The 14,250-nt window shown below is 37.1% G+C and overlaps 2 protein-coding genes across 2 annotated transcripts; one reads left to right on the top strand and one right to left on the bottom strand.

Moving 5' to 3' along the window:
* Positions 1 to 5,041: 5,041 nt before the first annotated feature.
* LOC103963129 (probable receptor-like serine/threonine-protein kinase At4g34500) lies at positions 5,042 to 9,666 on the top strand. The gene is made up of 7 exons (XM_048581163.1): positions 5,042 to 5,838; positions 7,904 to 8,008; positions 8,103 to 8,225; positions 8,442 to 8,612; positions 8,701 to 8,830; positions 8,916 to 9,125; positions 9,303 to 9,666. Exons 1-7 carry the CDS (start codon positions 5,279 to 5,281, stop codon positions 9,321 to 9,323), a joined length of 1,320 nt encoding a protein of 439 aa, XP_048437120.1. The 5' UTR covers positions 5,042 to 5,278; the 3' UTR covers positions 9,324 to 9,666.
* A 3,369-nt stretch (positions 9,667 to 13,035) lies between these two features.
* On the bottom strand, positions 13,036 to 13,560 carry LOC125475785. Its single transcript, XM_048581156.1, has one exon. It carries the CDS (start codon positions 13,558 to 13,560, stop codon positions 13,036 to 13,038), a length of 525 nt encoding a protein of 174 aa, XP_048437113.1.
* Between the last annotated feature and the right edge of the window lie 690 nt (positions 13,561 to 14,250).

Here is a 14,250-nt window from a genome sequence, read left to right as displayed (position 1 = left end):
CAATACAACGGCTAGCTGACTCAACTAGCCGTTGTATTCAAAATTTTCATACCATTCGTGTCGGTTATAACCGACACAATTGCAATTAATCAAAATTATTCCTGTGTAACCGTTACTATTTGTGTCAGTTATAATCGATACTATTGCGATAAAAAAAATTATTCCTGTCGGTTATATTCGACAGGAAATCCGACAGTTTTAAGCAAAAATTCTGGCCAGCCCTCTGGTCCTTTGGCCCTTTCAGATTCCATGGTGCCCACGAGCCCTTTGGCCTAGCCCTCTATTAGAGACGGTTTTCAGGCTATTTTTGACCCTCTGGACCCTTCAGTTGGAGATGACCTTACCAATGAGCATGCGACCAATTATAAGCACTTCCCTCGTGATCTCCTTTAAAAGGAAGTACTTTTCCAACACATTCACATCTCAGTTGTTCCAACTCACGAAATTTTCAAATGACATATTGAATGCTTATAAGTTATAAGGCCCTACCCACGCTCCTTCGAGGCAGAAAACTCAAACCCCCGACCTAAAATCACCTCTATTTCCCACAATATTTACAAGAAGCCCTCGCACTTTTCCCATTTTTAAAGACTTATAAATGTTGATTGAATTGGTAATTGAAACATTAGATCCTATTCTGCCCTCCATGGCCCTTACTCACTGAGTTTTTCTAGTATGTAGACTGAATATTTACAGGACAGTTGCGGGATGTGAGTGTTGGGTTGTTCAATAGGGTTCGTTTGGAACTGTCTTTTAAAAAAAAAAAAAAAAACCGCTTCTACTTAAACGCATTTCAGTAAAAATGCTTCTATCAGAAGCGGACTGAACTTTTTACTAAAAATGAAAGTGATAAACTTTGTAAGCCCAACATGGTCCACCACCAACGTCTCCAATATTGTCATAACTTACTAGGTATTGAGTTTTTTCACAAAAAAAATCAGTGAAATTATATGTAAAAACTCACAGAGATTAATGGTATATTATTTTGTTATATGACGATTATGAGATCTTATTTTCCAACAAAAAGTGCCCCTTAAAGCATTTGAGTGCGTAACTAAAAAACACTTCTAACTTTTTCTATCAAACATGATTAGAAACACCTTTTGGTATTCTGAAAGCCTTTTAGTTATTTCAAAAACATTTCCAAACAAGTACAACAGTTGATTAGCCAACACTCGCATCTCGCAATACTCATCCTATATTGAACAAATTTAGCAAAACTAAAACCATTTCGAATGCTTAGAAGAAAAATACTATTAGACTAAAAGCTAAGCTTTGATTTTAATAATATCATCCATTTGACAATTTGTGGTGTTGGGAGAATGATCAAATAGATTCCTTAAGATTTTAGCCAAAGAAGAAAACTATAATTCGAATTCGACTATGGCTTAAGACAAATTAATATTCTTCAAACTGTGATATAATCCTAAAAGCTCCAACTAACTAGTGCTCTTTTTTCTTCACAACTTAAAGATTTTACTCTTTGCCATACATATATGTACATAAATTTAGGTGGTGAGTTACATTAGACAGTCACGTTCGACCTCAACCCACCGAAGCCACGAAATAGGGTTCATTGGTCATGACCTATATAATATATGGTAGTTGAAACTTTGGCATATTTGGTTTCCAAGTAGAGAAATGACAAAGAGATGTTACCCTCCCCCAAATAATATATTTCTTATTTATTTATTTATTTCTTTTAATATAAAAGTAATGCCTAAGAATATATGAAAACCTTGATGAACATATCCCACAAAGAGAACCCAAGTAGTTGGTCTTGTGTGCCTTCCAACGTGCAAAACAGACCTACCCAAATCTGCAGTATGCAGAAGGGGTGTGCTATCCACACACCCCAAATTACTTCTCACACACCCCTTGTTAATTTCTGTTCGTTGATCTTCTTTAATTCATCCGATCCGATGACCGAAAATTAGAAAGGTGTGTGAGAAGTAAAATGAGATGTGTGGATATCACACCCTTATGCAGAATACCATGCGCATCTATCGGTATATAAATATCTTTATGCTTTCTAAGTAAGTGGATGTGAAAGTTTACAAGTGATCATTTGCCTTTTTTTTTGTTTATTTTATATATCATTAGGGTATATAAGGGTAATTAGAGAAAACTAGCTTTAGCTTACGAGGAGAGAGATTCAAAATTGAATGTAAGCAAGTGGAGACATAATTGAAGAATAGAATCTCACAACGCTATCATATGACAAACTAATATATAATAAATATATGGGAGTTTCCACCCCTAATATCATTGAAGCATTTTGTGATAAAATTGTGACCTAATAATAAGTAGTTAAGTTAGAACAATATCAGTAATATTGTTCATGGACCACGCTAAGCCTATAAAGTTTATCATGGTATCATAGCAGCCTATTCTTTTGATAAATCATGGTCCCAATCTACTAGGCTCGAATTTGTCTCTTTAAGTTGAGCTTTCAAAAAATTTGCCTTATCTCTAGTTTAAGGATATTGAATGACTGGGCACTTGTAAAGTTGTGTTGGTTATAGTCTATGAATGATGTGTTCAAAAAAGCAAAAAGTCTCGTGTCGGCCATCTTACAAAACAAATCACAACTTATATCAAATGGTTCCACTTCTGATTGTGTCAAGCCCTTTTGCATAAAAATCTCATACCTATTGATTGCATGGGTGATTATGTGGAGACAATATTGATGCTATTAGTGGTGGATTGCGTCCTGACTCTCTGAAACTTTAACATGGTATCAGAGCGAGTTTTCAAATTTGAGTCCAAATTTTGGGTTCTCTTACAAACATGAGAGATGTAGCTTTACGTTTGGTCCACTCCAAAGTGGTCCGACTTGAGGGGGCATGTTGAATAAAGTAAAAAGTTCCACGTCAACCATTTCACAAAACAAATAACATTTAATATCAATTGGCTCCACTTCTAAATTTCTAATTGCACTAAGGCCTTTTGCATAAAAATACCACACATATTGATTGTACGTGTGATTAAGAGTGGACAGTATGGATGCCATTAGTGGTAGATCACGACCTATCTCTCTAAAACTTTATCATGATGACTGAGCTCTCGAAAAGTTGTGTTAGCTTTGATGTAATGACTCGACCAGTTCCCGTTGTGGGGATTCGTTTCCCTTATGACCCCATGTGAGGCCACTCGTGAGGAACATGTCGGAGAATAGGATCTCACATCGGTGATATGACAATAATATACAATTAATAATATCAATGAGGCATCTTGTGTGATAAAATCCAACACCTAGTAATAGATGATTAAATTTGAACAATATCAATGATACTGATGATCAACCATACTACCGACAAAGTTTCACAAATTACCATAATTTACAAGTTGAACTCATGTCTGCAAATTTAATTCAAACTCAGACCCATCAAATGAAAAAGTCAAGCTTTCAAGCAAAAACTACTTAAAGCTAATAAACAAAGCCTAAGATTGGTTGGAAAAGTTTATAACTATTAAACATTTGTGATAAGATTGGTTCGAAATCATATCAAGCTAGATCTTAAAGCTTAATCCTTATTTAACTTCCAAATTAAAATATTGAAATCTAAACGTTTCATTATTAGTAAGCCATTGACCTGCCCTTTAAGTTCAAGGTTAGTTAGCCCCACATTGTTTTTAGTCAAGCTTGCGTACATATATAATGCACATACCACACATGTATGCATATATAGTTTTCCAAGGATACGACGTCTATTATTATTTTAACGTAAGAGGTATTCTGTAAGATATTGGTGCCACACTACTTTTCCTCCTCATGCAATTTTAATACCACATAAAATAACATCGTACTTTTAACTTTCGAGTCAAATGGTATCCTAACCCAAAGCCGGAGCTACAAGAGATGCATCCGTGAAAGCTTGAACTTTGATTGGGAATTTCAAACCTTTTTGGCTATCCGCTTGACCAACCTGTAGTTGATAGGGGGTTTAATTTTAGGGGAAGGATTGTCTGCCCTCCCACTTTCGGTGTCCTCCCATGCCCTTCTGTTTGTGTGGTCACGGTTAAGCCACGTCAACATTTTATATTACTATTCATTATTGTCTTATTATCTCTATAAAAAAAAAATGTTGACGTAGCTTAACCATGACCAAACAAAACAGGAAGGCACAGAAGGGCAAACAATCCTTGTCCTTAATTTTAGTAAAGAAAGAATGATCGATATAGTATCGTGATGTCATTGTTGAACATATCAATAACTGTTAAAAAAATAAAAAAAAAGTAATGTTATACATACTATTTATTTGTACGATTTCTCTAATAGAAATGGAAATGGTATATTTGATAAAATAATTAAAGGATTAGGAGGGCACTTTGAATGTTTCTTTTTTGGGAATTAACAATTTACAAAAGGCTAAAATTGTTTAGTTTGTGTCTTTAGTTCGGTTTTGTGTAAAACGCTTAATTATTCTTACATTGCTTAATTTATATCAAGTTAATTCAATTTAATTTTTAAAACTAATCCAGTTTAACATAGTCCGCTTAACAAATAGGAGTAGGATTCTCTCTCTTCATAGTTTTCTCCCCGAGTAATGTTAGGGAGACTAAATTTGTAGATTAAGTTTTGTAAACTAAATAATATAAAGTTGATGATTAAATTTTTACTTAAGCGTTGATAAACGTGCTCAAATCTTATTGGCGACACATCATTTAGTTTACAATTTTAGTCTATAAATTTTGTTTCCCTAGCATTACTCTCTCCTCTCCTTCCCTTCCCTCCTCTCACACTTCCCTTTTTATCTTTATTTCTTTATAAAATAATCAGTATAAAATACTAACATTGTTTAATCATAATCATTTAAATAAAAGAGAGAAAAATATAAGAGATTAGAAGGGAATGGAATCATGTACTCCTAACAATCGGGCCTAAAACTCATTGTGATTTGGCTGCCTGTGCCCCACAACTGCTGTGGCAGTTTTGTAGTAACCTCACATACCAAACCCAAAATCCAAACCCAAAATCTAACTACTCCTTCTTCCTCTTTCTCTTTTTTTATCCTTTTTTTTTTCTCTAATCTTTTTCTTTCTTCCCTTCCCCTCAACCTTTTGCTTTCGCTTTTGTTTCCGTTGAAACCGCTCTCCTTCTCTCCTCTCTCTCTCTCTGTCTCTCTCTCAATGCAAAATCCTCCAACGTCTAAATTGCTGACTGAACTTTAACTTCAAGATATTTTCCATCAAGCCCAACAAACACTCCCACCACCTCTCTCTCTGGATAAAATTCACACCTCAAATTCTCCATCAACCTCTCTTGCCGGTAACAATGGCGGTTCTCGGAGAGACAACTGAAGCCTCAAACAACTCCCTCTCCCACAAGATCACCGCCAAAACCCCATTATTCAACCTCAAACTCTACGCTGTTATAGCCATCCTCGTCCTCTGCCTCCTCGCAGCCGCCCTTCTCATCTTCCTCTGCCTCCGCATAACTCGAGCCTCACGAAAACGCAAGATGCGCGTGAAGCACAGCTCCGGCTCAATCCCCCTCGTCTCCAAGGAGATCGCCGAGATCAAGGAACCGAGTCCACGCGCCGCTTACAATGGCGAGAGAACAATAGGAAATGAAAAGTTGAAGGAGGCTCCGCTGGAGGTGACGGAGATTGTTGACATCGAAAGAGGGAAAGGGAACCGGAGCGGGTTGGAAAGTGACGGGTCGAGCCCGCATAACATCGGGTGGGGCCGGTGGTACAGCTTGAAGGAGCTGGATATCGCGACACGCGGGTTTTCTCCAGAGAACGTAATTGGAGAAGGAGGATACGGCATCGTCTACAGCGGCGAGCTGCAGGACGGCTCTGTCGTGGCCGTCAAGAACCTTCTGAACAACAAGTACGTGAATTTTATTACTTAGTGTAAAAACTATTATTTCCATTTTTTTTATTTCATGAAACTATTTTCTGTGCAAACAATTAAATAAATAGGGGATTAGTTAAGGAAAATGATACGCATGTGTCTAGTTATTATTGTGATTAGGATTAAGATCCAATCCAAGTGCCTTCTAAGCTCTGTACTCAATAATGTTTTTCGAATGAGGATCCTCTTCGGATCCTTTTTATGAAAATCTTGAGAAATCTTAAATCGTGTCCTTTTATCGTACGTATCTCACACGGTCAAAAATTATTTTAAATTTTTTTATTTAAAATTATACATAAATTGACAAAAACTAACCATATGATATACAATAAACGGACTCGAGAATCCTCACAAAGAGGATCTTAGGATCCTCATTCATGTTTTTCGTGGTCAACAGTTAATAATTATGGTATATTTGTTTTTTTAATATATTTAATTTAAAATCTCCAAGCTCAAGTGGGACTAAGGAGCGGTGGTGGTCCTTGTGGCTTAAAACTTACGTCTAAAGATGTGTTTATTTATGTCTGTTGCACAAGAGTACGCGTGTACCTTGTTATATGTAAGTTTCGTGCTGATGGAGACAAAATCACAACAGGAAGTTATTAGAACATCTCTTTTGGAGATGTCAAATTTTAAGTATAAAATTTAAATTTGACAACTTATGTGATATTTTGATATATTTTAAATTTTATTCTCCACTCAATATGTCAAATTTTAGATATAAACTAAAAATTCATATTTATTTTCTTTGCGTTGATAATGAAAGAAATGAATTAAATGTATAAAAATATTTAAACATTGCATTGGTAATGGAAAGAAACAAAATGTCAAACCTTGAACTAATAAAACTTAAATAAAATAATTAAGTAGAATAAATTTGAAACTGCTGTCAAATTTGGTAATAAGGGAGGAAATATGTTATTCTATGTTTTGTTACATCAAATTTGACTTTTCGGTTAAAAAACATTATTATTGTCTTTTTTTACCATTATTGCTGAGTTAGACATTTTGATATCTTCTTAGATATGCTCTTATGGTGGTATTTCAAGCTAATCGAACACTAATATCTATTTTATATTGTTGTATAAGAATGTATGATTGACTTAAAATATAGTCACAATAACATTTTATTAACTAAATTTGTTGTCTTTTTTTTTGTCATAAACTAAATTTGTTATAAAAAGGAGAAACGGAAACAATTGCGTTGATTTGCTTTTCTTTTTCTTATTACGTGTGAGTTCTGGTGTACATAATATTTTATTTTTTAATTATTCTCTATATATTATGTCACATCAATGATATAGACGTTGTAAAATATACTTTTTGAACTTGTAAAATAATATTAATAGTCACAGTTTGTAGACCAGAGTTTGAATGACATGCTTATCTTTTGATAAAAAAAAAAAGTAAAAGAGACTCCCTTTGTGCTTTTCTCAATTTTATTCTTCCTTTCTTTTTTATTTTTATTCTTCCAATGTCTCATTGCTTTGTCTGATCTTCACACGAAATTTGTTTTCACTTTTGATTGACCAAACATTACTTTGTCATCGTTGTGATTTGGATCCCTACGAATTCTCGCTGTGAGGATCCTAAGATTAATTCATTGTACCCGTTCATCACATATATGCGGCAATAAATCATTTGAATTTTTAATCCTATCTAAATTGCATAATGATTTGTGACCATAGGAAGTTTGGTGAGCGGCTGCGATGACTTGATCTCTAAGATCCTCACAATGAGAATCCGGAGAGGATCCAAATCCCTAGCGTTATATATGTGGGTTAGAGCAATTTGCTTATGTAGTGTCTGCACTTTTGCATTCGAATTCGAATTTATCTCCTCGTAAGTTAGAATTAGGTTAGAATATTGCTTAGAAAAAACATATGCTGATGTTAATGCATATACCGAAGAAAGCTACTAGGAGCAAGAGGAAAAACAGTTGCCTGTAAAATTATATATCTCGTCTGCTGATTTGAATTCCGTATTCGTATTATATTTTTGTCAACTCGAAACTCATCGCTGCTTGTCATCTGATGCATAGGGGTCAGGCAGAGAACGAGTTTAAGGTGGAAGTCGAAGCCATTGGGAAAGTAAAGCATAAGAACTTGGTGGGTCTAATTGGTTATTGTGCAGAAGGTGCTCAAAGGTAAAACTCCATTATCTTATCCTTTAGGTGAACTGAGATCGATGAACCTCTTTTCTCCTCTAACATGCCCATGGGGACTTTTATTGATCTGCAGGATGCTTGTGTACGAGTACATTGACAACGGCAACTTGGAGCAATGGTTGCACGGCGATGTTGGGCCTGTCAGCCCTCTGACCTGGGATATTCGTATGAAAATCGCCATCGGGACAGCAAAAGGGTGAGATAATTTTGCTTCTCCTTGTTCATTTCACTTGTTCTTCCCTTCTTTTTAAATAAAAGAAAGTGAATCCAACGTGAGGGTTAATTAGTCTAGCAGTCGTACAACGAAAACGTGTAAAAGATTTGTCATTCTCATGATTTCCTTTATATCGCTACGAGAATACTTTTCATCCGTCTGCTTCAGATCAACTTATGATCCTTGTTTCTCTGGCAGGCTGGCCTATTTGCATGAAGGGTTAGAACCCAAGGTGGTGCACCGTGATATAAAATCCAGTAACATTCTTCTGGATAGAAAGTGGAACGCAAAAGTATCAGATTTTGGTCTGGCCAAGCTCTTAGGATCGGAGGCAAGCTATGTGACTACACGCGTTATGGGGACATTTGGGTTAGTTTATTCTCAAATCCTAATGATAACTACCATGATGCATTATCAAGGCTTTGTTATAGTGATTCTTTGCTATAATTTTCTGTAGATATGTAGCTCCAGAATATGCAAGCACAGGTATGCTTAACGAGGGGAGTGATGTATATAGTTTCGGAGTTCTACTAATGGAGATAATTACAGGAAGAAACCCAATTGACTATTCCAAACCAGCAGGAGAGGTAAAACTAATTTCTCCTCTTCTTCGGTTCTTCCTATAGAAGCATTGCATCAGTATCATAACTGTTTACAGTTGCTGTATATCAGATGAACCTGGTTGATTGGTTTAAAGGAATGATCCAAAGTCGCCGTGGAGAGGATGTTGTTGATCCTCTGATTGCAGTTCAGCCCCCTCCAAGAGCCATGAAGCGAGTATTGCTGGTTTGTCTCCGATGTATAGATCTAGATGTCCATAAGCGACCGAAAATGGGGCAAATTGTTCATATGCTTGAGGCAGATGACTTCCCTTTTCGTTCAGTAAGTCCTTGTGTTCGGTACTTTATAGATGCACTGCAGATAACTCGCGTACTATTTTTGACAAGTTTCTTGCCAGATTGTTATTTGTTCAACATTAAGACCACGGAAGCACCATCATCCCCTCAATTTATGTTTTCTGCAATTTCAGCTTCCTCAGTTTTCCGTTTATGTTTGCAGGAAACACGATCAGCTCGATAAAAATCCTCTCCCTTTCCCGTGCAGCTGCATCCAGTAATGTTCAATATACATCCAAGTATGCCCCCGGGGGGGGGGGGGGGGGTTAGTAACGAAGATTGAGGTGGAGATGATAAATTTTTTGGCCGATAAATAGCAGTTCTGAGGCGCCATGCACACCATGATCCTCCGTTAGTAACTACAGAAAAGAACTTACAAGCATTGAATGTGTGCGTATATAAATTTCTAATTTCTCTTTCCTGGTCTGATAGATTCTGTTGATATGTTCAGCACCATACTTATAGATGAGCTTGTAAATACGTGCTTATGTGGTATTTTAATATGTAAGGTCTGTTAAGAATCTTCATTTCCTTATCAGTTTCGGATGAAATCCGAGTACTTTTTACTAAATGTAGTTTGAGTAAAGTAGCTTTTGAGACGGACTTCAGGGATTTCGAGTCTCTCCATTTAGCATCCCTGTGCATTCAGAAGTACTCAGAAAGACAACCCAAATATTGTTGCTCCCTGCTGCTATGAGTGCTATCTGCTGTCACCAACATTGCAAGGCCAGTCCCTCTGTTGGTTCCATGCATAATTATTGGTACCATGACTTGCCGTTCATGCCAGTGTTTGTTGCATTATTTACCTACCGACGGATCAGTGTCCACAAAGGAACAAGGGAGCACACTCTAATAGGATGTTATTGCGTTGCAAGAAAGGAAGAAGGGTACCCATGAGGGGGCTGGCCAGTGGCAACAGTACTGGACATTGTTAGCCAATCTTTACCCGAAAAAAGCTTAAGCTGTCCGGGAATTGATCAAGTGCAGATCCATCCTTCACGCGGCGGATGATGATTAATGTAACAACAGTCACCACTATTGTCACGCCCCGATCCCGACATACATCGAGAATCAACACGTGACAAGGGGAAGTAACGTTCGTTGAATATGGCATAAGTTACGGAATGAAATACTTTAACTGATAAACCAAAATAATTATGAGGGTGGCTAGGTCCTCCACCAGATATTTACAAATATGTACACTCCAAAAAGAAGCACAACTCTTGCTAGACTAGGAACAAGTCCAAGGTGCTCAAAAGAAAGTCCCAAAAGATAAAGTACAAGAGAGGATAAAGGGGTAACCTAACACTCCGAGTCTCTAATAACTGCACTGCTACCCCACCCACGGACTTCTCGAAATCTACTAACATTTATCACCTGTATGATTAGTGCCTATACCATCGGAATGGTGCACCGGGCAAACAAGAACCTGGAAAAGTTGCAAAGCTCATGTGAGTGACAATAATACAACGTATGTGAAAATCAATAAAAACAAACCATCGATAACAATCTATAAACATCAAGTATAGAATCATGCTTTATGAAATCATAATCAAGTCGCTGAAAACTCCGAAGGAGTCACCCAGACATCCAACGACTTTTCTAAGTCAAAACACAAGGTTCTCAAAACTATGTTCACGAAAAACACTAAAAACTAGGGCTAGAGTGATGCAGTTCGCCCAAAGCCTACATAAGTAACCAAACAGGAAGTGGCCCCCCATAGCGGATTAACCAAGCAGAGCCACCCCTCAGAAACCATGTAGGTAGTGACCCCCCCCCCCTTTGTGGATTAACCAAGCAGAGTCAATCCATAAAAAAAAAATATGGTCCCCTATCGCGGATTAACCAAGCAGGACCATGGTCCCCTACTAGCTCTCACATTTAATAAACCATTCAAATATATTTTTTAAAACACAATTCATAAACAATTCAAATAGGCAAATCACATAACATTTCATAAAGTAGATTGATGGCAAACTTTATAAAAAACAATTATTTAGCATAAAACATAATTTAGAAATCCATGTTGTATCCACAAAGTATACTAGCATGGGAGGATTTCTAGGTAATAACAATATCACATATATTAAAGTCCGCACTAACGCACCCTATCACGATAATCAAGGTGTCACATACTTTCGTTGCCTAAAATAAGGTACAAGTCTACAATTAGAATTTCTTCGATAATTCATATAACCACAACTTCAATAAGTTCTTCACAATAACATTTTAAGAGAAGTTGAACCGTCTCTCAAAGGTAGGGTCTATGATCCTACGCCACTTGCTTTGTAAAATCCAACCACTAGATTTTTTATTCGTAAGTTCCCAAGGTCCTTAAATATTACATAAAATAACATTTCAAAGTTTGCTGGCGATCCAACGGTTGGATCGTCGTTTGTTAAAATATTCAAGTGGCGAATCTTAACGAAAATATACTCAAATAATGGAATTTTGTTAATTGGATGTTAAATATGGAATTGGGCATCAAATTTAGCTTAGGGTGGTCAGGTGGGGTCTCGGCCCATGTGCCGCTGCATGCAGCAACCGGACGCCCTCGATAAGCCAAAAAGTTTGACTTTTTCCAAAAATTACCAAATTTTACCAGAATGAAGATCTCAATGAGTAGAGTAAGTTTTATACATGTGGCCAAGTCCAATTTGGCCGGGAAAGGCCCCAAATTGGCTCGCACCCGTCGAAAACCCTAGAATGGGTGAGTTTCGATTCTCCTTCCTCGGTGTTCCACTGCCCGTACAACTGGTTGGGTCTTGTTCCTGGGTCCAAGAGGATTAGATTAGGGGTGGTGATGGGTGGTGTAATTCGTCAAAATGGCGAAATTGCTATCAAAACTCCATGGGTCACCCGCACAAATTTACACCGTTTTGGACTTAAAAATCCTCAAATCTGGGCGAATAAGGTAGATGGGGGATTATGGAAGAGGTTGCAGGTGGTGGATGTGTGAATTTCAACAGAAAAAATGGCGAAAATCGCTGGAATCAAACCAGGTTAGTGGTGGGTGTACGAGTCGACAGGAATGGCTCTCTTTTCCTAATTGGTCCTTATTTCCCTCCCTCACTTCTGATTGGCCCCTTAAACTTGTACTTGATTGGGCCGGTCCTCACCTTTGATTGGTTACCATTCCCACATGGTGGGAGTTTTAATTAATTTAAAATCTATAGTTCAGTAAAATGACTTCAAATGTCCATAACTATACTGTTAAAACCCAGATTCGCAAACAGCTTTCACTTATGTGCTCGTGGTTTTGAAATCTATTTGAAAACATTAATTGTGACCTCGAAAGGTCAACGAATTTTAAAGATTAATTACGAAAATTCAAAATCGATAACTAATTGATTTAATTCTTAAAATTAATGGAATTAAAATTAACTAATAAAGATAACGTAAACATGAAATACGAATTTAAATAACGATGTACGTAATGAATAGTGAAATTTCGGGGACAAGATTTCACAACTATCATGTGGTCTACAAAATATGTTTAAGTAGATAATCTCTCTAGCATCACCTATATAGTTTAAATTGTTCAAGTGCGGTTAGATATTCTACTAAATATTTTTGACATTTTGCAATTAGACAACCTAAATTCAGCAATTTTGTGGGAGCATTATAGACAACTTTTCAATGCTATTATATTCCCACTACTAATCTTAATATATTCGAAAACATTAATTGTGACCTCGAAAGGTCAACGAATTTTAAAGATTAATTACAAAAATTCAAACCTGATAACTAATCGATTTAATTCCTAAAATTAATGGAATTAAAATTAACTAATAAAGATAATGTAAACGTGAAACACGAATTTAAATAATGAGATACGTAATGAATAATGAAATTCTGGGGACGGAATTTCACGTTTTTCCCTCATTAAAAAGAGTTTAGTCCCCTAAACTCAATGCACCTGAGTTAAACAAATGTGGATAGTGTTGGCACATCTCATCCTCTAGTTCCCAAGTCGACTCCTCCACACCATGATTGTTCCATAACATGTGCACTAATGAAATAGTCTTGGTGCGGAGAGCTTTCTCTCTCTGATCGATAATTTCAATGGGGTACTCTTCATAAGTGAGATTCTCCTTGACCGGAATAGGCTCATAAGAAATGACGTGAGACGGGTCACTACGATGCCACTGGAGTGAAGATACATGGAACACTGGGTGAATGTGTGACAACTCTGGTGGTAGCGCAAGGCGATAAGAAACCTTGCCCACTCTTTCCAAGACCTTAATCGGCTCAATGTACCTCGGACTAAGCTTTCCTTTACGTCTAAATCTAAAAAAGCCTTTCATAGGGGAAACTCTTAGAAAAGCATATTCTCCAACGTCGAATGTCACCTCACGTCTGTGAGGATCGGCATAATTCTGCTGTCGACTCGAAGCTGCTAATAAACGTGCACGAATCATGGAAATCTTTTCTGCAACAATCTGTATTAACTCTGGTCCCAATAATCAAAGCTCTTCTACCTCGTCTTAGTATAACGGAGATATGCACCTTCTCCCATAAAGTGCCTTGTATGGTGCTATCGCCTAATATCTGTTATTATACGTTAACTCAATCAACGATAGATGTCTGTCCCAGCTACCTTTCAAATCAAGTACGCACGCTCGAAGCATATCTTCCAAAATTTGAATAGTGCGCTCTGACTGACGATTGGTTTGAGGATGAAAAGCTGTGCTGAAACTCAACTTAGTCCTTATAGCATTATGAAGGCTACACTAAAAACGAGAAGTGACACGGGGGTCACGATTGGAAATAATAGACACTAGGACTCCATGCAACTTAACAATCACATCTAAAAAGAGTCTCGCAAGTCGTTCAAGAGAATACGTATTCTCAACAGCAAGAAAGTGAGTAGACTTCGTGAATCGGTCGACGATAACCCATATGGAATCATGCCCATCTCAGGTCCTCGGTAAACCTGTCACAAAATCCATAGTAATATGCTCCCACTTCCACTCGGGAATAGGGAGTAACTGAAGTAAGCTCGCAGACTATTGATGCTTTGCCTTAACTTGTTGACAAATCAAATAATGTGCGAGGAACTCAGTAACCTTTTTCTTCATATTTCCCCACCAGAAACTCTCACGAAGATC

This window comes from the organism of the source record quoted next, unplaced genomic scaffold (assembly GCF_019419815.1).
Source record: "Pyrus x bretschneideri cultivar Hongxiangsu unplaced genomic scaffold, Pyrus_bretschneideri_v1 Contig16, whole genome shotgun sequence".
Lineage (NCBI taxonomy): Eukaryota > Viridiplantae > Streptophyta > Magnoliopsida > Rosales > Rosaceae > Pyrus > Pyrus x bretschneideri.
The sequence above is the reverse complement of the archived record's forward strand: the minus strand, read 5'-3'. Positions and strand labels throughout refer to the sequence as shown.

Bases quoted from the DNA above. Each gene is read 5' to 3' on its own strand.
- LOC103963129 (XM_048581163.1), top strand. From the start codon at position 5,279: ATGGCGGTTCTCGGAGAGACAACTGAAGCCTCAAACAACTCCCTCTCC. The intron at 8,009-8,102 runs GTAAAACTCCAT...ATTGATCTGCAG, and splicing joins TGTGCAGAAGGTGCTCAAAG to GATGCTTGTGTACGAGTACA. The intron at 8,613-8,700 runs GTTAGTTTATTC...AATTTTCTGTAG, and splicing joins CGCGTTATGGGGACATTTGG to ATATGTAGCTCCAGAATATG.
- LOC125475785 (XM_048581156.1), bottom strand. From the start codon at position 13,560: ATGATTCGTGCACGTTTATTAGCAGCTTCGAGTCGACAGCAGAATTAT.